This window comes from Podarcis melisellensis (genome assembly GCF_964234715.1).
Source record: "Podarcis melisellensis genome assembly, chromosome: 3".
Classification (NCBI taxonomy): Eukaryota; Metazoa; Chordata; class Lepidosauria; order Squamata; family Lacertidae; genus Podarcis; species Podarcis melisellensis.
In genome coordinates, this window is record NC_138530.1 from 63,213,164 (window position 1) to 63,238,521 (window position 25,358).

The following is a 25,358-nucleotide window of genomic DNA, read 5'->3' on the forward strand; positions in this document are numbered from 1 at the left end:
AGCGTCTGTAACCCGAGGTACCACTGTACTGGGCCAAGGCCCAGTTGTTCTCCGCGTGTTTCCTGTATACTAAGGTCAAGCCGGCACCCCAACTCTGCAAGGCATCTTCTTACATTCTCCTAACTCCTCTCCCCATAAAAATGTCCCACGCTTGGCGCATCTGCAGAGCTTTTTCTCAGTGGCGTGAGACAGCCTCGATTTGCGTCACACGGTCGCTGCTGGCTAGCATTTACTCCCGAATAACCAATAATAAGTCTAATATTAATGTAATAATAATTCTGCGGGAAATTCCCGGCGAGCCCAGGGAACCTGCCTAGGAACAGGTTGCAGAACGAGGCGGCGGCCTGAGAGCGAGTTCCATGGAACTCGGCGGACCTCCCTTTCGAGCCCACCCACCCGGGACCGGCTTCGCATCCCTGGCCCAGCCGAAAGAGCCCCGCCGCCTCCCGCCTCCCGCGCCAGGCTGGAGCTCGCGGTTCCGGAACCGAAACACCGCAGCTGCGCCGGCAACACGGATACGAAAGAAAACGGCTTCCGGTGCGCCGCTCTGCAGTTTCCTCGTTTCCGGCCGGCTCCTAGCGAAAGAGGAGGCCTCCTCCTCCGCCGGCGTCATGGCGGTCCCGATGGAGACGCAGCTACAGAGCATCTTTGAGGAGGTGGTGGTGAGTTCCCGCGGCTCCAAGCTCCTCGCGTGGACATTGGGTGGCTGCGTGTCGTCGGAAGGAAGGCGCTGGCGTGCTGAGGCGGGCAAGACCCGTGTCGTGAAAGGGAAGCGCAGCAGCGGTGCGTGGGGCAAGGAAGGGCCCCTCCGTGGATGTTGCCGGGCTCCAGCGCCCCTGACCAGCGGCCGTGTTGGCTGATGGGGAGCCGGAGCCCAGTCACATCCACGGAGGACCACAGGTTGCCAGGAGAGAGGAAGGCGGGGCGCGGCTCCAATGGCGCTCTCTCCCAACAAGAACAACGCAGGGAGCTTCGCTTGGAGGCAACCCCAAAAATATTCGCTCTGGAAACATGCAAAGGTTTAAAGGGATGGACTGCACATGTTAGCCTATGTTACTATGTTACTGAGGTGATCTGCTCCACCTACCCTGACGTGTGTGTTTTCAACATGGAAGTCTGAAGAGGACTTGCAAACATATCTGGTTGGTTGTACTTACAAGCACCGGGAACTTGCATTTAAGCATGCCCTGGTCTACACACTTTTGCCCTCCATGTGTCCTGGATGAATGCCTGAAAACGGCTTTTGGATAAGGACTACTACCCTTTTTAAAAAGAAAACAATAAGGCTGCTAGCAGTTTCGTGCAGGCTGTTGTGGAGAGATGCCCACTCTATAACCACCATGGAAGCACAGGCTACTAGCTTCTTAAGGTAATAATAATAATAATACTTAGCCCACTGTGTTTCCATGCTGGTTGTGGATGAAATTATTCCCCTTTCTTCCTTCATGCTAATAGGGAAACCAAGTGGGGTGGGGGTGGAAGAGGAATTGAGTGATACATCCCTCCTCCATTCATCCCCCTCACCTGCATGGAATTCCTGCTTGCCCTGCAGGTTGTTAAATACAAGGCTACATAATGACACTATGGGGACAAAGTGGAGTGGTTGTAAGGTCTCTGGGGTAGAAGGCTAGGGCTGGAGTATGATAGATGGTATCTATAGATGGTATCTATTGAAGGGAAGGGTTCATAAAGCAGTGCTGATTTTGGTTAGGTGGTGGTCTTTCCTTCCTTGGAGGTTTTTAAGCAGAGGTTGGATGTTGTGGGTGTTTTAGTTGAGATTCTTGCAATAGACTCTGATGGTTTCCCAACTGATTTCCTAGGAGCATCTGAAAAAATTGAGAAAGGAGTACCCCAACTGATGGAGTTTTGCTCTAGTTAACTGGTTCTTCATCCTGTAACAATGGTAGAGGCCCACCAGGCCTTCCCATTTGGCCCATGAGGCCATTTTGGCCAAGCCACAGCCACCAGCTCTCATCCTGATGTCACAAAGGTGGTTCTTTGCAGTTCTTTGTGAGTGCTGACAATCAGTGATGGAGTTTGCATAGCACTGTGCATTGCACTTTGCAAGCCCAGATGATCAGCTGACTGTTAAGGCTTTTTCACTGCCAACACAGATCACCTGACATTATTGTGATGTTATGTGATTAACAGCAAACTTTGGATGGGGGAAGGGACAGACCCACTGACAGGATCCAGTTTGACATCCCTGTCATATAGTATGCCATCTACTGAACTTTATTATAGTACAGTCATGCCTCGTGTTGTGTTAGGTTCATGTTGCATCTTTTCGGCTTGCGAACACAGCAAACCAGGAAGTGTATAGTTCTGGGTTTTGCTGCATGCGCAGAAGCGTTCACGCATGTGCAGAAGCGCACTATTGTGCTCCACACTTGCGCAGAAGCACTGCTCTAGTTGAGGACTTTTTGGGGTGCGAACGACACCCCGTAACGGTTCATGTCCACAACTAGAGGTACCACTGTAATAATAATAATTGCAACAACCATTATTGTTATTATTATTATAACCTGCCCATCAGGCTGGGTTTCCCCAGCCACTCTGAGCGGCTTACAGTGTATATAAAAATGTAGAAAATATTTAAGCAGTGGGAAGACCTAGAAAGAGCTCCAAGGAATTGCAGTACACAGAATAGAGTAAATTGGTTTCATCTCTATCCAAATACTACTGTATTTTATATAATGATCAGCAGCAGTGGGTCTTGGGGCATGTGTGTGTAAAAGATTTGGGCCATGTGTGCGCCTAAGATTTCAGATTAAAACTGCAGAATGAAAGAAAGGAGGACCCTTTTCTGCCTCCCCACTTCTAGCTACTCTCTTGAGAAGAGACCCTCTTAAGAATATTGGAGGGTGGGCAGGGGAAGAACTAGACCATATGAAAAATGAACATAATATTTTAGCTGCAGTTCATTCATTCATTTTCAGCTTTGTCTTCTTGTTATAAAAAAGCACACCTAGACATTCCGTTGTTGCGCCCATAACCTAGTTTTAAGGTGCCATTTGCCTCCTAGCTTTAATATCTGTTTCTAACGCTGCTTGGGCCCTGCAATCCACACCTACAGTCTAGGCTTGACAAAGCAAGCTGAATATTTTGGTAAAAGTATACAGGATGCAAATCTACAGGCTTCAGATGTTGGCCACTAAGAGTCAGAGACAGACTAATGCTACTAGTAGTGTCTAAGACTGCTGCTGTGTGTTTGATTAGTAAAGCATCAAGATATGGGAACTTAACCTTCTGTTTTTTTCAGCATTTGATACTGACAACAATATATTATATTCATTTATGTAAATTTTTATTTTAAGCCTCTTTGGGAACCAGTAGTGTCTGAAAAGTGGGGTATAGCTATAAAAATTGTTAAGGCCTCTCTTTCTGCTTGGATCTTTCAGCATTCATTTTTCTTGCAGCTTATTTTCATTTCAGCAGTTACATTTTTGATTAGTTGATGACTTTGCTTCCCCCAGTTACTGTGGAGCCGTTGATTTAACATAGGGTAGAGGAAATGTAGGGGAGAAGCCAAGTTTTGTTTGTCATCAATAACTTGTTTTGTTTTTGTTTTTTCCCCTTTGTAGAAAACAGAGGTCATAGAGGAAGCCTTTCCTGGGTAAGTGCACTGAAACTATTTGCTTGCATGATAGCAAACATCTTGTTGTATTTTCTGATGATGGAATGTGTCGTCGTCCCCCCCCCCAAATAAATAAATTGTGGTTTTATTTTCTACAGCATGTTTATGGACACTCCTGAAGATGAGAGAACCAAATTGATCAGTTGTTTGGGAGCCTTTAGACAGTTCTGGAGCAATCTTTCTCAGGTGAGTAATCCATCTGTTGCTGACATTTTTTAGAAACAACACCCAAAGCGTCCCAAAGCAATTCATCAACTTACAGATCAGGTTTTCATAATTTTATACAATAATGCCAGTAACTCTGTGAGTGGAATTTCTGCTGTTTAGAGATCTCAGATAGCTTCCAATAGTTAAAAGCCACAGGCAGGTCCTGAACTTCAGCTAATTAATAGGGTGTGCTGTTTTCTTTTTAAGATACCAGAATGTTGTCTTAGTGTCTCTGTGCACCACCCAGCCAGTTCTGCTTTATAAGCTGCTGTTCCTGGTGTCTGCTCATATGTTGGGCTTTGCAAGAATATAAGAATACAAGATCACTGATCTTCTGGATCAGACCAAAGGTCTATCTAGCATCCTGTTCTCAAGTGGCCCAAGAGATGCCTGTGGCACATAAGCAGGACATAAATGTAACAGTGCGCTCCCCACTTGTGAATCCCAGCAACTGGTGCGCAAAGGCATAATGCCTCCAATAGATAGTACACAGCCATCAAAGCTAGTACTCACTGATAGCCTTATCCTCAATTAATTTGTCAAATTCCCTTTAAAAATCATCCAAGTTTGTGGCCATTATTATATGTCGGGATAGCGAACTTCGTAACTATGCACCATGTGAATGAGTACTTTTATCTGTCCAGAATTCAGCTTCATTGGATGACCAGGAGAGAGAGAAAAAAAATCTTTCCATTCACTTGCACAATTTTACACACCTCTATCAGATACCCACTAACTCACATTTTGTTCCTAAACTAGCTCTGCATAAGTGGCCAGGAAGCTCCTGCTGGCAGTTTTACCAGCAGTAGACAGGAGAAAAGCCCCAGAATGGAATGTAAGGGAGGCCCATTGGAGGCTTCAAATTCATTTGATTCTAAGCCTTGCAGATCCCCCAAGGGGCCTTGCCATTGGACCCCTGAGCTACACCAGCATGTGGCTGGCATAGCAAGAAGGATAGGTAAAGGTAAAGGGACCCCTGACCATTCTGGGGTTGCGGCGCTCATCTTACTTTATTGGCCGAGGGAGCCAGCGTACAGCTTCCGGGTCATGTGGCCAGCATGACTAAGCCGCTTCTGGCGAACCAGAGCAGCGCACACAAACGCCGTTTACCTTCCCGCTGGAGCGGTACCTATTTATCTACTTGCTTTTTTTTTTTTTTACTTTGTGCTTTCGAACTGCTAGGTTGGCAGGAGCAGGGACCAAGCAACGGGAGCTCACCCCGTCACGGGGATTCGAACCGCCGACCTTCTGATCGGCAAGTCCTAGGCTCTGTGGTTTAACCCACAGCGCCACCCGCGTCCCACCAGCAAGAAGGATAGAACCCACCATACCATTCTGCACTTTCCTAGGCCCTTGCTGTTCTATGAAACAACCCCAAATTCAAATCTCAGCAGTCTATCAACTCCCCTTCTTTCCAGTAATCTGTGTTGCTTGACTACATTAATAGTAATGGACTTTACTGAATGAATGGTCTTCCAGAGAATCTTTTTCCATCCCCTTCACAAACAAGAATTATTAAAGATACTTGCTTGGAGGTTTTATTACTGTAAATATTTACTTGTTCCCAATATCTTTTCAAGTCTATGAAATCTGAATTACTGACATGTTTATCTTTTCTTTTACAGGAATCTCATGAACAATGTGTTCAGTGGATTGTAAGGTTCATACATAGCCAGCATAGTCCTAAAAGAATTTCTTTTCTGTATGACTGTTTAGCAATGGCTGTGGAGACTGGGCTGCTTCCACCAAGGTACGTTTCTTCCAGACAAACTGGGCCTGTGGAAAAGCATGATGGAAAATTGGGTGCTTAAGGATTGTCCTCATAGCCACTAATACTTGGAGCCTGACAACTTTCTCTTAAAAAATACAACACTCACTTTTGTTTTCAATTTCTCCAGGATGGTTTGTGAATCTCTGCTAAATTCCGATAACCTAGAGTGGGAAAGGACACAGCTTTGGTCTCTAACATTTAAGCTTGTCCAAAAAATAATCGGTGGTGTAGACTACAAGGTAATGGTCTTTAAAAATTTCTGTGTTGCAATACTTTATTGTGCTTTTTATATTGCTCTTATAGACTACAAACAGTTTTCTAGGTTGTTTATTTAAATTTAATGCCTACTTTATCCTGAGGCTTGGGATTGCCCTTGCTATACCTTGGGCTTATTCAGTAATTGTATGGTGTAGGCTATCATTTATTCTATCTGTTGAGAGTAGAGTTGAAACAGAGATAGAAAAATTGTTTCTTGAGGACACTTAATGATTCCAGGACTTGAGCTGATGTTTTTAATCCAGATTTTCTGATTGTCAACACTGTTGATAGTTGACCACTCAAAAATTACTTTGAATTGTAGGGTTTCCCAAACTGATGAGATTCACATAGGAATAATTATGCATAGTAATTCCAAACAGTAGATAGGGGACATGCCTTTTCATCATCACTTCGAAAAAGGTGCAAAGTCTATCAGCATAGTAACTGTACTGTGATGATGTGGATCATAATCATTGCATGCATATCTCATCTGTAGGATCATACATTCAAACACTGTACTTTGGTTTCCAGTGCAGCATTGGAAGCTGTGTGTACAGTCCTTATAGCTGAATTGAGGCATTCAACAATGATAAACTCACACCCAACATCCAGCAGGGGAATCAATGAACAGTAGCTTATTTCTTCACACAGTTTTCCTTACCAGCTCCTGGGAAACAATGTGTAGTTCTAACAAACAGCCTCATTTGGGTGGCAAGAGAAGCTGAACCCATTGGATGAATCTGTGTATATGGTATTCATTGCTTTAAGAAGGTGGATGACAATCAGTATAATTCTAAGGACTGAAAAATCTGATATCTTTGTGTGTATCTTCCGTTTCTATAAAATTCAAACATGTACACTATGTTTTCCCAGGTTTTATCTATATAATTTTTTTCTGTGTTTTTATAGGGTGTGCGAGATCTTTTGAAGGGTATCCTAGAAAAAATCCTAACTATTCCCAACACAGTGAGCTCTGCTGTTGTGCAGCAACTTTTAGCAGCAAGAGAGGTAAAGTTGTGAAGTGGTGCAGGATGCAATAACACAATAAGTTATTTTAAACTGCAGACGTCTGTCAAACAAGGCTTCGGGGAAGCTTTTGAAATTTACATGTTCAATTTGGTTTAAAAGCCAACTAATCTTTGGTTGCCTTAAAAGAGACCTCTGAGAAAGTTTATCTGACATGCATCTACTAGAGAAGGTTATTCTCTGTGTGTAAGATGCAGAGTGCAATAGTAGTGTATCTGTAGCACCTCCTTAACAGGAGATTTTCTTAAAGGTCCCTTGAGATATTCAGACAACACATCCAAATCTTTATGCAAAGGAAGCATTGCAACTACTAAAAAAAGAAGTGAATTAAAATATGAAGTTTGGTTCCAATCACCGTGGTTCTTTAGCATGTTATGTCCTGGAAGAAAAGCATTCTTCCTTGTTGTCCAGCCTTCCTGAAAGAAATTTTTTTAATATTGGATATAGTATTTTCAATGTGTTCAACTAAGAGTGCTAACTGCTTTAAAAATCTAGATGGTTGGCATCCTTTCAACGATTCCATTCTTAGCTTTCTGAGATGTTGGAGCACCCCATCGTAGTTTGAGCGTAAAATTAAAACTGAAACTTCTTTGTCTGAAACATTGCAACCAAATCTCCTCATTCTGACCTTGTTTTATCCTTCCCTCCATTCCATTCTGCTTTGTCCCGTCTAATAACAAACACAGGTGCTGGTGGCCATAGAGCCAGAATGAGGTCACTGAGAAACAAGAAGACAGATAGTGCCATGCTTTATTTTGTTTAAATTTGCAAAAAAAATTATGCTGCCAGCATTAAGAAAAAAATATAATGGCAGGGAACAGCATAAAATCAACAGTAAAATTACATTCATAAAACAAGTACTGTACAAAATGCTTGGGGGAACTGCAAGGTTTATAAAAGTCCAAAATTGTAAGGGAGCAGAACCAAATGAAGACTGAGCTTGTTCGGTGGCTAGGGGAAGACAGAAATTTGGGGCAGTGGTCTGGGTATGACTAGCTTGCTGGAACCATGAACAGGATTGCTCCCTATGGCAATATTCCACTATGTTTCACTTACTTTTCTCTAAATTTTGTAAACAAATTTTTTTCTTCAGTTTTCCTCTCTTTGTTGTTACCTAGGTAGTTGCCTACATTTTGGAAAGGAATGCATGTTTATTACCTGCCTACTTTGCGGTCACAGAGATCCGAAAGTTGTATCCCGAAGGAAAACTTCCACATTGGGTAAGGCTTAAGATATATATTTAAAAGGACAAAATGCCTTCATTTCCTTAAAGCCTGGAGTAGTATGGGATCAGTTTATTCCAAAGGGAAGGGAAAGGACATCTAGGTTCAGTGTGCCAAGTTTTTAGTAGGCATGCAGCATAGCCCTTGATCAAAAGGATTTCATCATTATCACAAATACGCACCTCAGATGTTTTATCCTGGCAAGCTTAGTCTCGGACCAATCGCTCCTTGAGACTTACTGTAGAGCATCCTAGAACGATTGTACTGTAAAGGAAACTACAGAAATGCTTTGCATTTCCTATTTCACTGCATCTTCATTTTGTGAAGAATAGGTCCTTTATATATCATTAAAAAAATTGTGTGTGTCTGTCATTTCTTCTTTATAATCCTATTGTCTGATGTTGCACTCAAGAGTTCTCCCCTTATGTATGTTTGCTGATTGCTCTTGTTTGTTTATTTTCCTTTGCACACAGGAAAGGACAGTGGAGGTTTATAATGTGAAGAGACTTAGTTAATGATGTTGTTGACATTTGAAAGGAGGCAGGCTAAAAACTGCTTTGCCCTTTTTTGGATAACATAATAGATAGTGGCTGAAGCCAGTTTTGCTGACCTAGTTCTTAATTCAAATTATGATAACTTACTGGTGAAGATTTATAGCATTTGGATTAATCTCATAGTACTGGTTAAAGTAATTTGCTTGTTGGGTGCAAATTCAACTGGGTATTTGACTTCCAGTTTTATTTATTTATTTTTTAAGTTGTTAGGCAACCTAGTATCGGACTTTGTGGATTCCTTCAGACCTACAGCGAGAATAAATTCCATCTGTGGTAAGAGTTTCTAAATATAGCAATGTTATGTTAACTTTGTTGGCAGCAGATGAAGGATCTAATGTGCAATTTCTAGCCCATAATGTTTAAATACAGATTGCATGTCTGATGATTAGTTAGATGTGCCACTGATTCCTGCGTGCCCGTAATCTGCCACTTGGTGGTCTCTGGGATCAAGCATTATAGTCTGCCCAGCAGAGCAGTTCTCCAGAACTTGATCATTGTGGTGGGAACCAGTGTTGACACCACTTGTGCAATGGTGTCTAGGAGGGCCTTTTACCCACTTCCTCTGGTTCACCAGCTACACCCAGGTTCCTGGATAAGGATAGCTTGATTGTTGTCATCCATGCATTGGTAACCTTGAGGCTGGATTACTGTAATGTGCTCTCTGTGGGGCTGTCCTTGGGTCTCGTTTGAGAGCCAACTGGTGCTGAATACAGCGGCCTGATTGCTGGTGGGAACTCCTGGTTAAGAACAATGAGAAACTGAGCCTTTAGTGTCATTGTCCCAATCACCCTGCCACTAGAGATTCAGCTGACTCCTCCTGTGCCAACTTTCAAATGTCAGCTGAAAGCATTTCTATTCTGCCAGAGCTATGCAGACAATTAAGAGTACATCCCCCACGACGGTTTGCTGCTGCTTGTTTTTAATTACATTTTTTGCCTTTTAACTTGTTTTGATTTTATCATTTGCTCTTATGTTTTTATATTGTTGTAAACAGCTGGTAGTTCTTTACGATACAGCGGTATACAAATATTTTTTATAAAATAAATAAATGTTAGCCGCTCTGAGCCTGGCTTCAGCTGGGGAGGGCGGGATATAAATAAAATATTATTATTATTATTATTATTATTATTATTATTATTATTATTATTAACTGATCCTGGGGCTTGAAAAATGCAGCATCTATAGTAACTTTATGCAGATGCCTATAGGCATGGAACAATCAAAGCTGTATTACTAGTATTTCTATTGTATACAAAAATAATTGGCTAACAATATCCTAGGCCTTGCAGATTTAGGGAGAGGTATACCTTGTGACTCATGGTTTCTCTCTTTGGTTTCCAATACATGTAGGGCGGTGTAGTCTCCTTCCTGTAGTAAATAACTCTGGTGCTATTTGCAATTCATGGAAGCTGGATCCTACAACTCTTCGTTTCCCACTGAAAGGCCTTTTGCCATATGATAAGGTATATGTGCATGTGACAGATGTGAAAGCCATATTTCTAACTTAGAAATGTGAGGGGGAACAATTTGTGCTGGTGCTTATGCGATTTTGAGAATGCATTAAAATGTTGAGGGTCAGACCATTGATTGCATGTTCTGATTCCTAAAGAAACATACAGCTTTTTCTCAGGGTCCTAAAAAAAGAGAGTACGTTATCGTTGTTGTTTTTCTTCTTGTTGCAAAATCTCCACCCTACTGAGCTTATAAAAGCAGCGGTGACATAAGAAACAAGACCAAGGCAACTGCTCGGAAACTTGTGAGAAAGTGATCCTTGCGCTGGCCCTTGGGGAGGCTTGAAATGAGGCAAGATGTGTGGGAATTTGAGTTGTGAAGGTGGGAGGGGCTTGTCCCTGCAGTTGCGCTGGGCCTTGCCTGCACTTGGAGCATCTGTGGAGTGCCGCATTAAATCACAAGCAAAGCCCTACTACACCTTCCTTTCACCAGAGTAGTAGGACTGGTAGGGAGCTGGAATGTTGGCTCCCTATCCAAGCCTGTTTGGGCTCCTTGCACATGGCTACTAAACTGAATGTGTCAAATATATACAGGCAAATGCAGTATTCTTGCTTGATAAATGTAGTCCCCTGCTTTACTCTATTGCTGCCAGCTGCTTTCAGAAGCTCCTTGCCTAGAGCACATCCAGTGAACACCCATAATAGGAAGTTGCATTTCTACCTAGTGAGCATGCAAGTGTTGCCACCTCAACTGTTCTTGATGTCACAGGAGACTCTGTCAAAGAACAGAACCCTCCTGGAGGGAGTGACTAATGCTATCCAGGGAAAATGGCTCCTGGAGGTGACATTTCCTTATAGTTTGGTAGAAATAGCAGCTGCTCTGGTTCTCTGTTTTGCCCAAACTTCTCACGGATCCATACAAGAAACACTTGGGGTGTTTAAGTATTTTGAAAAGTAGCAAGCGAGCAACCATGATAGCTAAAAAGTGTTGCACTTTTATTGTTGCATAAATTCAGCAAGCGGTACGTAAAGGTAAGTTGTGTTGGACCACCTTAGCTCCTCCTCCCCCCCGCCCTCCATATTCACTGTGCCCCATTGTTCATATCTGTCAGCCAGAAAATCAAGTGGGTCCTTTTCGTACTGTCTCTGTGGTGAAGTTGGAGGTGATCGAAGGTGTAGCCAAATATTCTTAGTGCATGCTAATAAGACTGCAAGAATAAAATAACCTGCAGGAATAGAGAGACAGCGAGAATGTTCATACAAGTTGGGAAATGAAGCCGGTGGTGATGAATTCTGCGTCACAGAAGATGAGTTTCTGCTTCTGTGAAAAGCTTCCATTCCCACCCATCTAAAAATGCTGCCATTTATTGCCTTTTCTTGTACTGATAGGTAATAATTTGGGCGGGGGGGTGGGGTGGTGGAGAATAGTTATGGCAGTAACCTGAAATAAGACTCTTGTTAATTCTTAGAGCATTAAATCACTTACCCCAACTCCTGCCATCAGAGGAAGCAATACCTGAAGTAAGAGTCATGCAATACAAATGTTAGCAGGAAGAAGGGAGCCTGCTCAATGTCTGTCGCTGGTAATGCTTTAATCGGATGGGGAATGTTAATTTCAGCTGTTAAATGTTTTTGTGTCAAAAGGGTTGGCATTTGTATGCTTTTTTGTTTTTGTTTTCAAGGATCTGTTTGAGCCCCAGACTGCTTTGTTGCGGTATGTGCTGGAGCAGCCCTATTCCAGAGATATGGTCTGCAATATGCTAGGTCTAAACAAGCAGGTACTGTATTGTGCTGTAATGCCTTTTGTTTTGCATAGAACCTGCACTTTTCTTTTCTCTTTTTCTTTGCTATAGCTAACTAAGCAAAACAGTTGAGGATCAGATCATGATTCCCCCCCCCCTTCAGTATTATTGCTTTAGGTTAATTGGGCACTATTATTCCTATCACATATATATTACTTTAAAGGTTTCAAAATTGAAAAGTAGAGACTTTAAATATATATATACATATATATATTGGCATTGCTTTTTTCCCCTATAAGGCCAGCCTCAAATATACCCTGAACCTATGGCAGACAAACATTCCCCTCTTTTTTGGAGGGGTGGCGGCAGTGGTGGTGGTAGATGTGCTGCTTAGATCACTAGTCTATTGAATTTGTCTGTGAAATGCCTTGGCATGTTTTCATTGCCGTCAATGGTAATGAATGGTTTAATGTTAAACTTATTTATTTATTTATTTATTTATTTATTTTACTTTACTCCCCACCCCCACCCCTTTTTTCTTTCTTTTTGCCTTACCATGTGGGAGGGCCTGGTCTGACTTGGGGTAACTTGAGGCTGGCCTCATAGTCACTGTTTTGTCTTTTCTTTTTTTCTTTCTTTATTTTTGTTCTGTCCTGTCTTGTCCTGCCCATCCTCCAATGCTCTAGACCTTGAACATTGCTCAGGTATGTTCACAACCTTACTGTTGTATTGTGACTAACGATACGCTGGCTGCTTTGTAGCCGCTGATTCCAGTTCGAGAATACACGTCTGGCCAGGGCTTGAAATTGGTGGGACCATCACATGCTAAGAAACGGTTAACTTCCATAAAAATCTGAGGTTCTGAGAATGCTGTGTAGTTTAAAAAAGATCTTATGAAGCCAGTTCAATAATTGGCTTGGGTTACCCATGACTTACCCAAACTGTCATAGTCAATTTTGTTCCAACTATAAAATTTCCTTGCCTTGAAAAGAAAGAAAAACTGTTGGTATAACAATGTGAAAGAAAACTTGGTTTGCTAAATATTAGCACACTTAAGTATTTATGTAAAAATTCAACTTGACTAGGAAAGGTCATACTCAGCCTCCATTTTAAAAAACCCAATAACTCTTTTAACTTATATCTCCAAATGGGCTGAGCTAAAAAAAAGCAAAGAAAAAAATTCCTTGGGAAGATGGACATAAATTTACAACTTATTTAATACCCACACTAGTCTGCTTATATATTTCAACTTTGACCTCTTTAGTCTTTTCTTTTTTAATTTAACAAGTCTATCCAAACTGATATTTAAGCAAAGTACAATGGCGTTGGTGTTTGCAATACTATAGTGAAGGTTGTGTCAGTGTTTTCATTTTATAAAAAAACTCATTTCAGGGATTGTACTTGACCATAACATTTGCTTGATGCTAAAACTTTGGTTATTACTTAAAAACAACAACAATCTTTTAGACTTAGATTTGCTGCATGTTGACTTTGCAAAGAAATTATAAAGTAGTATTCCACTTTAAAATAATACAGCTATTTAATATAGTGTTGTGTGTTAAACTTAAAAAAAAGCTTTGGCGAATGGTACAGTGTCAGTTGTGGCGTTAATGCTTAAAATGATTATTTTCACAGCTAAGCTTTTATTGAGATAGAAATGAATATTTTTATAAGTAGCTTCTTTAATGCTAAATTGTAAAATAATCTGTACCACTGGAACTGCCCAAGCACGTGGAGCTGTCTAATTTGTGGCTACCTGGCATATTTCTGCTGCACGGCCATGAATATTCAGAATTGTACAACTCTCCTTCATCCTTTTATAATGCTTAGCATTGCACAACTGGGTGTATGCAAACAAGTTTGTTGCATAAAGTATGAATTGGACCTTAAAGCTGGAAAAGCTGAGGCCAAATCCCTTGATGAATTTAACTGGGTGACTTTGGTTAAGCCACTGCCTTTCAGCTTCACTTCCTAATCTGTTAAATAACTCCCTGCTTTACTAAATTGCTGAATTCATCTTTACCAAATATAAATGTTGCAAAGCACATGAAAGCCCGTGTCTTGTACCCAAATGTGTCGGGTTCCTAATGTGGCATATTGGAGCCCCATTTTCCTTGCCAAAGCACACACTACAGTACCACAACAGGCTCTTACGAAGAATCAAGAGTTCTCTGTGAATGTCCTGTACCTCTGTTCACTTTTCTTCCCCCTCTGCTTGGCCAAGGAAGGTTACACAGGAGAAAACTGAGCTCTGCAAGTATACTTAGCTCCTTGCTGCAATTGTGAAATTAAAATATTGTCTGGGTCCACCTTCTGCCTCTTTCACCTCTACTCTAAGCCTCCCAATAGACAAATGTTTATAAAATAAGACTAAATATTTAGTGGCTTAATTTTTTAACATCATCAACAACTTCACAATAGTAGGTTTAGAAATTACCATTTCGATCCATTTTACATATGTACCTTTTTAAGTACATTGAAAGATCAAGATTGGGAGAAATAATTTCTACCTCCAGCATACAGTTCAACTCAGAGCAAACTTTTATGGCCAAGTAACAAAACTTTGAAATTCATGGTTTTTTTAATGGAAATGCTGACAAACTATGAATTGTAGGTGTGCTGCCATAATAACAACAGTCTGTGAACTTTTTTTTTTGTTCATTTGTCAGTAAAAAAAGCATGAAAGGGTTGTGTGTGACATTGCTTGGTTGGAATTCAAGGCTAATGCTGCAAATGATATCAAATGATCAATATTGAAACTATGCAAGTTGGTTTTATTGTAGATTAATCTGCAAGGAAATCTGTATTCCCTGAAAACTTCAGCAATTAAGACCTTGGCTTTGCATTACAATGTCAACTGCCTACAGCTCCATCAAAAATTTACTTGTGATTCAAAAATGATTAAATAGAATCAAACTTCACACATACATCTCCACCTAACATTTGTGTGTTGGACTTGACCCCATTTTGCATTGGGGCCTTTACCATGAGATCAGTTATAAACAGATGGCATGAATAGTGTAGTGCTACAATAACACAATTGTTTCTGCAATGAAGTGTGTGGTCTGCAGCAGCGCTTCCCCTGCTCTTTATGCTGTCCTCCTGGGCCCTGTTCCTCCTGTGTTTCTGCTGCTGCTGCTCTCTTTAATTTCCTTTTGTATCTTCAGAAAAAAATCCCTCTATGGTTCCTCTTTAGGAAACTGTTATCAGGATATGTCTCCTATGATATCCGTAATCAGCCCATAGTTGTGACCTTCACACCTACCCAGCTCATTTGAAACTGAATGATGCTTCCTTTACAACCCTCCAATATCCAAATAGGGATGCTGACTCCTTAAGAACAAACGTTTTGAAGTAATGAGACTCCCTTTCAAACAGCATTTTTGTAATTGAGAATTTTTAAAAATCAGCACAAAGTTAGTGCTGAGCACTACATCTAGTCTAAATAATTCCAATGGCTCCATCCTCTCCAATGCTTTTCAACTTCTATATGGAGCCGCAGGGAGAGATCATCAGGGGATCTGGACTGGATGTTCCCCAGTATGATACCCAGCTCTACCTCTCATTTAAATCTGAACCAGTGAGGGAGGTAAATGACCTGTATGAGTGTCTGGACGTGGTTGGAAGATGGATGCTGGTTATCTGATTAAGGCAGAATCCCAACAAGATAGAACTACTGTTTCTGGTGGGCAGTTGTGGGGGGAGGCTCCTTGGTTCTGAATGGGTTAACTGTGCCCCTGAAAGACCAGGTATCTCCCACTTGGACTACTGCAATGTGCTGTATGTGGGGCTATCGTTGAAGGTAACTCGGAAACTGCTACTAATCAAGAATGTGGGAGCTAGGCTGGTGACTGGGATTGACCATGGGGACCATAGAACATTGGTCCTTAAAAATCTACATTGGCTCCCAGTACATTTCTGAGCACAAGTTAAAGTGTTGGTGTTGACCTTAAAGCCCTAAACGGCCACAGCATCTCCACCCCCATCATTTAACCCAGACACTGATCCAACTCCAAGGGTCTTCTGGTGGTTCCCTCGCGGCAAGAAGTGAAGTTAACAGGGAACTGGGTAGAGAGCCTTCTTGGTAGTGGTGCCCATCCTGTGGAACAATCTCCTGTCAGATGTCAAATAGATAAATAACTCAGATTTTTATAACTATACACTTGTGTTGTATGAGCAAAAGTGTCCCTGTGAGGCACTCAAGAGTCAGTAAACATACTGATCTGTGGAATGGTGACTACTGTGCAAGAAAGTCATGCTAGTACAGTAGTATTTGCTGTGTACAATTGCTTGCTGCGCACTGTTATGTGTGCATACTGATTCTCCTAGTCAGTGGGTGCATTTGGGCATTTATAGCATTGCAGCAGCATTTCTCTGAGAAAGCCCTTTTCCAATTGGTTCCAGAAGTGCTGGTATTGTACATCATAACAACATTTCTCAGTCTTCACTAGTAGTAGAAACAGAATGAGCAAGGGTTGGGTGTGTTCCAAGTTGGAGGAAGGGGAAAAAATCTGTTCCTAGGCAATTCAAAGTCTGTGCCAAGAAATGCTGGATTCTGAAAGCAAATTTGCATAATTTCTCTTCTTTAATATGCAGTTATGCTGTATTACAGTTAAACTGAAGCTCTTAGCAGCCAGGCCTTTCTGGCTGCTACGATTTCATTAGGCATTGTCTTCACCAGGTATTGGGAAGCTTCCATCTTCCACTGTTGCTGGAACTGAACTTCCACCAGGCCCAGTCAGTATGACTAATGATGGATTATAGAAGAGACCATGTGTGGAGGGCCGCAGGTCACCCATCTTGGTCTACACACTTCCAAGCATCACAGCCCACATGAGTTTCCTTCAGCCGATGTGGCTGAAGTGCCCAGTTTGGGGTTGAGCGGAGACAGTCAAAGAACTTCCCCCACTGGAGAAAAATCGGAGAATTTGCCTAGGGTCAAACTGGACATCATGTGAAATACATATTTGGATTGAGCGCATGCACATTATTAACATGCCTATGGTAGTCACTGGGGAAGCTGCTGGTTATCCAGATTGCATCAGGTGGGATGGGGATGGGGATTGTAAACTCTTTCCACCTGTTGGCATTGGCACCAATGGGGGACTATCTCCATTGCACTTGTGTCAGGATCACAGCAGGGAAGAAAAGGATCTCCCCCACCCCACATATGCTTGTGCTTCTGTTGAATTGGGAGCAATAAATACCGCTCACCCTCTGATTTGGGGAAAGGAGATGCACAACATGACTCGAGGACCATGACTAAACTTGATCTCAGTGCCCACAACTTTGAAGGGGAGATCAGTTTTTGTGCTTCCCTTACAGCCTTTCTGCTTGAGCCCATTTGATAATTGAGCCTGCTGCTTTCTGCATATTCCATCCCACCGTTCCATTTCCTGGTCAAGTTAAGAGTGTTATAGAAAGCAAAAACTGACCTTTATAGTTCCTTCTGAATCACTTCAAAAATATAATTGCATTCATGAATTTATTGTCGTTAGAAACCTGCATTAACTGACAGCTGTTTCCTCTTAAATAACTTAATTCAAACTGACATAGGTTTGCACTCTTGGGCTCTTGGAAATTTGCCCCCCTCTCTACCAAATTCTAGTGAATTTCAAGCCCTGTACACAGTAGTTTTGCATGCTGTATCATGAAATAGTTTGTAGTACTGTCTGTTGCATTCTGCTCTGCTTCATAATTAGTTGCATTTGGAAAAAAAAGTATTCTCAACTGGTGGTGTTAATATTGCTCTTTGTAAATCTGTAACGTGGTTGATCTGTGATAATGGCATTGTGTTTTTTTGAAAGAGAGGGTCAAAAGCAACTAATGTCCTTTGGATTGGAAGTATTCCGTTTTTAAGCATGCTTCAAGAAAGCACAGCTAGATTTGTAAGCTTTTGGCAATATTGAGCTGGCAAAGAGCATGTGAAGGAGAGAGTGCTGTTCTCAGAGTTTGTCCAAAGTTTTGTCATTCTTGCATTGTATTGTTAAATTGAAATCATAATCCCTTTTTCATGGCAAAAAGCTATCCACATTGTTAAGCACAGAATAAGTATCTGTTTCCAGCAACCTTGGGATTTTTTTCTCTGTTTGTTTTTTTAAAAAAAATCAGAAGGTTTTCTTTTAGACTGCCTGTTAATCCAAGAAACCATATGTTAAGAGGAGCACTGAAATGTGTTGAGTAAATCGTATTTGGGTATCATAGCACATTTCTCATGAAACGAAAAACAAATAATGAATTCTCTCTCTTTTTTGCCTCTAGAAAGGGACAAGGCATCTTCATGATTAGATTCTGAGCAGCTCCGTACCTTTTCTGTATTATCTTTTAAAAATAATACTTCTTTTCTTTTTATTAAGGCTGTGTTATGTTACAGGTTCACTATGTGAAACTCTGAAATTCTATAATATATACAGAAATGACTCAGTAACCTCAATAGTAGTGCCTAGAATGTACAGTTTCTTCCAGCTGCTTGTAAAGAATTGGCTTCATGCTGTACCACTGTGGAATGTTCCAATTATGCGCATTATGAAGTCTAAATAGGGGAAGATCAAAATGAAAGGGTTCTAGCAGTTTGCAAAACATCCAAGCACACAAACAGAAGAAAGTGTACAGCTAAACAGGTGCACCACTGGAATAGGAATTGGTATTCCCACATAATGACTGTTCAAGCTCTGTTAATAAGCTGAGATATGAACAAGCTTTTTGCCACCATGCACTTCTCCATTTTGTAGCATGAACAAACAATCCAGGTATTCTTCAAGCAACCATAGTTTCCCATTTCATCTCAATGAAATTATAGTTTGAAGTTCATATGAGGATATTAATTTCCAGAGCTGGTAAACGTAGCTTCCTGGTTTGGATGAAATGAGAAACTATTGTTTATTAGAGGCTCCCTGGTTTGATTGCTCAAACTGTGAAAAGAGGAATGAATGGGTTCTGTGCACAAGCAAAAGGCTTATTATGTTGTTCTGAAGTTGGTTTCTTCATGTGTAACACCAAACCATGGCTTGGCAATATATGGCTGAGCCTCACACTCACATGATCTCTTTCACAAACTCCATTTAATTAGTTATTTTCTGAATTGTGGAAAACCATAGTTTAACCTCCTTGTGAGGAGGTAGAACACACAAGGACAGAGCTCTGTCTTGAAATCCAAACTATGGTTTGATGGTATATTTGAACTGACCCCATATCTTGAGTGTACCTGAATTGTTAAGGTGTCAGGAACTGCCACACTGAAGTCCATTGTATTATTTTAGTCTTCACACTGTAGCCTCCAGGGCTGAAAACTTACTCTTATATGAAAAACATACTCTTACACGGTGTTTTTAGATATTTGTTGGCTCCATAAACAATTGTGCCTAGGTAAGAACAAGGGTATAACAAGTAGTCTATTATTTTTTATTAAAAAAAATACTATGACCTGTAACATCAGACAGTTTTAATGTTTTGGCTTATCTTGTAAAGCTTTATGTTCAGATCCCATTTCATGCTTCCCAGACTTACATTAAAGTAACTGTACTGAAATGGCAGAGTTAAAATGATGGATGCTAGACTGTGGAATACTTTATCTGGTTTCTGCTTTGCAGCACAAACAGCGGTGCCCTGTCCTGGAGGACCAGCTGGTGGATCTTGTGGTCTATGCCATGGAGCGGTCAGAGACAGAGGAGAAATTTGATGACGGGGGAACCAGCCAGTTGTTGTGGCAGCACCTTTCCAGCCAGCTTATCTTCTTTGTACTTTTCCAGTTTGCAAGCTTCCCGCACATGGTCCTGTCTCTCCATCAAAAGGTAGATTACCAACCACTAGCAATAATAAAGAGTAGACGGTTATCCCTTAACCTTCATGAAATTAGCTCCTGCCCTGCCCACTCACAGTTTCATCTGCTTCCATGCCCCAAAACCAGCACCAGCCCTGAGGGTGGTATACAAATTTAACAAAGAAAATAAATAATAAATTGGTGGGTAAGTGCGTGGAGAGATTTGCCATTCTGCTGCTGCACATGGTGAACTATGATTAAGGAAGAAGCCTAGCAATGAATATTTGTTGCTACAAGAGAAATGAGGTGCAAAATACAGTTGTATCATGGATCCCGAACGCCTTGCAACTCAAACGTTTTGGCTCCTGAATGCCACAAACCCGGAAGTGACTGTTGCAGTTTGAGAATGTTCTTTGGAAGCCGAACGTCCAGTGCGGCTTCCGAATGAGTGCAGGAAGCTCATGCAGCCAATCGGAAGCCGTGCCTTGGTTGCTGACTCTTTCTGGAAGTCGAACGGACTTCCGGAATGGATTCTGTTCAACAACCAAGGTACGACTGTACCCTGAGGAAATTTTGATGTGTGACCCTCACTTTCGGAGTCTGTCCAGGTGAAACTGAGCAATTTGAACAGTCAGCTTCATTTTGGTATTGCTTATATATGAGAGAGGCAGCTCTCCTTTTGAAAGTATGTATTAACTGTCTTTTTTTAAAAAAAAAAAAAGGCAGCAGACACCTTTCAAATTTCTGTTATTTGTTGACTTTAGAATATTAGTCACAAGTCTTCGTGTGCCCATGTTATATAATTCTGATGCACCGACAGGTCATTAGTTCACAGCATCTTGCAGAAAGGTGAGAGTGTGTATTATTTCCCAAGTGAAAGTATATTTTATAGAAAATTAGAACAGATGTTCAGTGTTACAATTCTTGTCTTGGAGTGTGGACTTGCTGCTCAGTGTATCTTTTTTACAGTTAGCAGGACGAGGCCTAATCAAAGGCAGAGACCATCTGATGTGGGTATTATTACAGTTCATCTCTGGAAGCATTCAGAAAAATGCATTAGCAGACTTCCTGCCTGTTATGAAGCTTTTTGACCTCCTCTACCCAGAGAAGGAAGTGAGTCTTCTATGTGAAATACGTTTATTATGATTTACTACTCATATTTTCCCTGAAAAGACATCCCCCCAGGCAAATAAAACAATTCTTTTCTTAAAATGTCTTACAGTCCCCAAGAAGGTGGCAGTTGAAAGGAAAGGGGGAAAGAAGAGATTTGGGAACAAGAATATGGGAAATACTGATTTGCTCAAATTTAAGATAGTAAAACATGCAGCTTTCTATATTTTGTGTAATGAAATTAAGAAGTAACTGAAACGGAATAAATTTGGAGACATGAGATAGTAAAAAGCAAGATCTGTCAAGAGAAACAATGATGCATGGAAGAATATTGACATATTAACAGAAACCCAAGATCACGGGTCAGCAAACTAAGGCCCACGGGCCGGATCAGGCCCAATTGCCCTTTGGATCCAGCCCGTGGACGGTTCTGGAGTCGCTGCTTGGATCGGCACGATCACCATTTAAAAAATAATAATAATCAGGCGCCATTTTTTCCACTATTTCCCCCTCCCTGGCACACACTACAGTGGCCCCTCCTCCCTCCCTCTTCCTGGCTTCTCCCTGCCCTGTGGAGGAAGGGGGCTGGGCTTTAACAGGAAGCCTCACCGCCTGCCCAGGGAAAGCTGGCATGGAAAGGAGAGGTGCCACCACCACTGCCGGCTCCCAACCGCAGGCAGAGCAGCAGAGAAGGTAGGCAGGGGGAGGGGAGGGCTGGGGGTGAGAGAGAAGCCACCTCCGCTGCGTGCGTGCATGCGTGCGTGCACAGTTCGGCCCGCTAAAAGGCCTGGGGGACAGTGAACCAGCCCCCTCCCAAAAAAGTTTGCTGACCCCCGCCCAGGATTGTAACACAAAATCAAAAAGGGAGGAGGAACATAAACAGTTTGATACAATGCTTATAAGCAGATAAGACAGTATAATGCCTGTAAGAATAACAAAGTGATGAGGGATCAAAATGAGATTGGAACAAGGTTTAGAAGAGATTTTGCTGATGCTCCAGCTACTCACAGTCCTGGAAACTACAGATCCTGGCCATGTGTTAACCATGAGCAGTCGCCTTGCGTTTGGGCCGGCTCGGAACAATGACCCTAAAGCAGATCTTTCCAACTTTTCATGTTGGTTACACTTTTTAGATATGCATCATTTTGTGACACAGTAATTCAGTTTTACTAGCAAACCAGAGGTTAAACTAACCCCTTTCCAGCCCCAGGAGGAGTATGGGGAGCATTTGTGCAACACACCTAAACACTGCAGCCTTCTCCTTTACAACCCTGGCGTCTTGCTCAGCTCACTATTGGTGTCCTTCCTGCATGTTTACCCCCACTCCCACCAAAAAAAATTATATCTGGTTGGGAAATAGCCTTCTCCATAGCTGTGATTTGCCCCTCATTAGCTGCTTTTTGACATATAAAGACCTTCCTTTTTAGGAAGCCCTTTGAATTTTTATGTATTAGCTCTGCTGGAAACTCTTTTAATTGGGTGTTTTGAACTGTATGATTTGCTCTGCTGCTTTTCTTTTATTGGTGTGTGTGTGTGTTGGGTTTTGTTTTTTTACATATCATTGTTCTTTGGTTTTATCGTTAAGGCTCATTGAAGTTTTTGAGCAAAGGTGATTTAAAAAGGTTTTGGATAATTGCCAGCCTATAAAAAAAATCTGCAGCCTAGCTAGGATGTGAATAGCTTACACAGAAGAGAAATTCTTTGACAATGTTAATCCCCATCCCCCCCCCGCCCCTGCTGCAAGGTGTGCTTTTATTTCTGTGTTTGCATGTGAATTCTCATTGTTGCTTTTAATGTAAGATATGCCAGTCCTGTTACTTTGTTTTACGCCAATCTACATGCAACATTTCAGTTGTTTTAACTGTAGTGCGTTAGAGAAAGTGGTTTCAGTTTTGGGGTATTTATCTACTGATTTACAAGAGAATTCCTTTATTGATGTGAAGACTCCTCTGAGAGTCAAACTGGGATTCACCAAGTCTAAATGCCTTAAGTTGTATGACAGCCAGTAGAATTTAACTTCATGTTTCTTCTTTCCTCAGTGTATTCCTGTACCTGATATCAACAAACCCCAATCAACACACGCTTTTGCAATGACTTGTATCTGGATACATCTGAACAGGAAGGCTCACAGTGACAATTCTAAGCTACAAATTCCAATTCCTCATTCTCTCAAGCTTCACCATGAGTAATTGCTTTCTATATAATATCTCTTTTCAATTGTGATAGTCCTGGTATGGAAAAATATAGCAGACTCTTTGGCCACTTGTACACAGAATATTTTGCAAGCTGTCTGTGAAAATAGGATGAGAAATTGTAATAGCCCACAATAAATATATTAAGGCTGACAGTTAACAGATAGTATCTCATGCTGTGTGATCCCTGGTCAAGTGTGTATGCCACACCTTTGCTGTAGCTACTGCATTGTCATCATCAGTAGTAGTAGTAGTATTAGTATGCTGCCCATCTGACTAGGTTGCCCCAGCCACTCTGGGTGACCCCCAGCAGAATAATAAAAACACAATAAAACATCAAACTTTAAAAACTTCCCTGTACAGGGCTGCATTCAGATGTCTTCTAAAAATCAGATAGTTGTTTATTTCCTTGACATCTGATGGGAGGGCGTTCCCCAGGATGGGCGCCACTGCCGAGAAGACCCTCTGCCTGGCTCCCTGTAACCTCACTTTTCACAGTGAAGGAACCAACAGAAGACCCTCAAAGGCGGACCTCAGTGTCCAGGCTGAACAATGATGAGGGAGACGCTCCTTCAGTTATACAGGGCCAAGGCCATTTAGGGCTTTAGAGGTCAACACCAACATCAGAATCTCTCTTTTCCTTATAACGTGCATCCTCCCAAATCTTTCTCCAGCTTTGCTTCATGTTACCTTGCTCACTTGCCTTCCTTATTGTTTACTTATGTAGTGATATTCACACAATTGCCGTTTTGCGAAGTTATATAGGTGTCTCTGCCTGAAGGAGCTTAATATTTAAAAGTTGACAGGGTAAGGAATAGGGAAGGGTAACGAACACAACAGAGAATGGAGAGAGGCAAGGGTGATAAAAGATGAATGTTTTGTTTGTTATAGTCGTGTGCAGAATTTCTGTACTTCTTTCCCATAAAAACACACCTCAGGCAGTTTGCATTAAAAGCCATTAAAAACACACTATGGAAGGCAGTTTAATTATGCTAAATGAAACCACTGCAGCAAAAAGTAACAAGTGAACAGAAGCATCACCAGAGAAGTGATAAAACTCAACAGGAAAATAGGAAGGGGCTTTGAGTTATTAATTAGTTTATGCTGTTTATCCAACTGGGTTGTCTAGGCACTTCACAGCATGTTAAAATGCAGAAACAATTGGCATTCCCATAATCAAAGACCTGGTGGAAAAGAAAAGGCTTTATGCAGCAAAGATATAGATTTCCTCTGTAATACCTAGAATGAGATTGATGGGTTGTTGTTTTTTAGAGTTAGGATGCAACTCTACCATCAGATGCAAACTTCTGTTGCTTAGGCATTTCTGAGACAGTCACTCTTTTCCCTTTCATTTAACTTCCTCACAGATTCCTGCAACAGAGTCTAAGAAATAAAAGTTTGCAGATGAATGACTACAAGATTGCCCTGTTGTGCAATGCTTATTCCACCAATTCAGAATGCTTCACGTTGCCTATGGGTGTTCTAGTGGAAACTATTTACGGAAATGGCAACATGAGAATACCTCTCCCAGGAACCAATTGTATGGCTTCAGGATCCATCACACCTTTGCCAATGAACCTCTTGGATTCACTGACGGTTCATGCCAAGATGAGGTAGAGTATGCTCAGTATCTGAAAGTTGCAGAAGAGTCAAGTCTGTGTATTGCAGTGCAGAAGATCTGCATTCTCAGAAAACTAACTTCAACCAAATGGCTTTGAAAATAACATGGTTTCTTTTTCTCCCCAGCCTCATTCACAGCATAGCTACCAGAGTGATCAAACTGGCCCATGCGAAATCTAGCTTAGCCTTGGCTCCAGCCCTTGTGGAAACATATAGTCGCTTGCTGGTTTATATGGAAATAGAATCCCTAGGCATCAAAGGTTTTATAAGTAAGAAATCTTGTTTGATTGATTTTTAAAAATGTCAACAGATATGGTTGAACTTTGGGCCTCTGCTGCCAAATTAATATACATAAACATCCCTGGGTTGGGCTGCCCTGTGCATACTCCAAAGTGCTTACACTTTTGGGCCCTGCATAATGCAAATTGATACATACTTCTATGCAATCTAGTTCAGGACCAAGATCCAGTTATTATAACTTTTGTTTAGATATATGAGAAGTTATTTTGCAGACATTTCCTATCTGGCATGATAACTTTAAATTATTTTCTAATATGTGATACCATCACAAAGAAAAAATTGAGATCAAGAAGAAATAAATAGCATGCATATTATAATAATACATATACTGCTTTCCTGAATAGCCAAAACACTTTGATCTCACCCATTCTTATGATATGTGTAAGACAGAAACAATAGTATTATCCTTAATTACTGATAGGGGAGTCAGGATAAAAAGGGAATGGCTTGCTTAGCACCACCCAGTTTGTTGATAAGCTAGGATTTGAACTGAGAACGAACCAGCTCA

The 25,358-nt window shown here is 41.4% G+C and overlaps 1 protein-coding gene across 2 annotated transcripts in view; it reads left to right on the forward strand.

Annotated features, from left to right (window-relative positions):
• The first annotated feature begins 518 nt into the window (after positions 1-518).
• MED23 (mediator complex subunit 23) overlaps positions 519-25,358 on the forward strand; it is a 48,113-nt gene continuing 23,273 nt past the window's right edge. Inside the window, exons 1-16 of one of the 2 annotated variants that reach the window (XM_081907050.1) lie at positions 519-662; positions 3,585-3,616; positions 3,736-3,823; positions 5,470-5,594; positions 5,743-5,854; positions 6,783-6,881; positions 8,018-8,119; positions 8,880-8,949; positions 10,027-10,139; positions 11,810-11,905; positions 12,556-12,573; positions 19,459-19,659; positions 20,598-20,741; positions 22,778-22,923; positions 24,298-24,543; positions 24,677-24,819. In XM_081907050.1, the coding sequence (XP_081763176.1) occupies positions 612-662; positions 3,585-3,616; positions 3,736-3,823; positions 5,470-5,594; positions 5,743-5,854; positions 6,783-6,881; positions 8,018-8,119; positions 8,880-8,949; positions 10,027-10,139; positions 11,810-11,905; positions 12,556-12,573; positions 19,459-19,659; positions 20,598-20,741; positions 22,778-22,923; positions 24,298-24,543; positions 24,677-24,819 (1,786 nt within the window). In that variant the 5' untranslated portion in view covers positions 519-611. The remainder of the gene's footprint in view (positions 663-3,584; positions 3,617-3,735; positions 3,824-5,469; positions 5,595-5,742; positions 5,855-6,782; positions 6,882-8,017; positions 8,120-8,879; positions 8,950-10,026; positions 10,140-11,809; positions 11,906-12,555; positions 12,574-19,458; positions 19,660-20,597; positions 20,742-22,777; positions 22,924-24,297; positions 24,544-24,676; positions 24,820-25,358) is intronic. The other variant, XM_081907051.1, reaches the window with a different exon arrangement.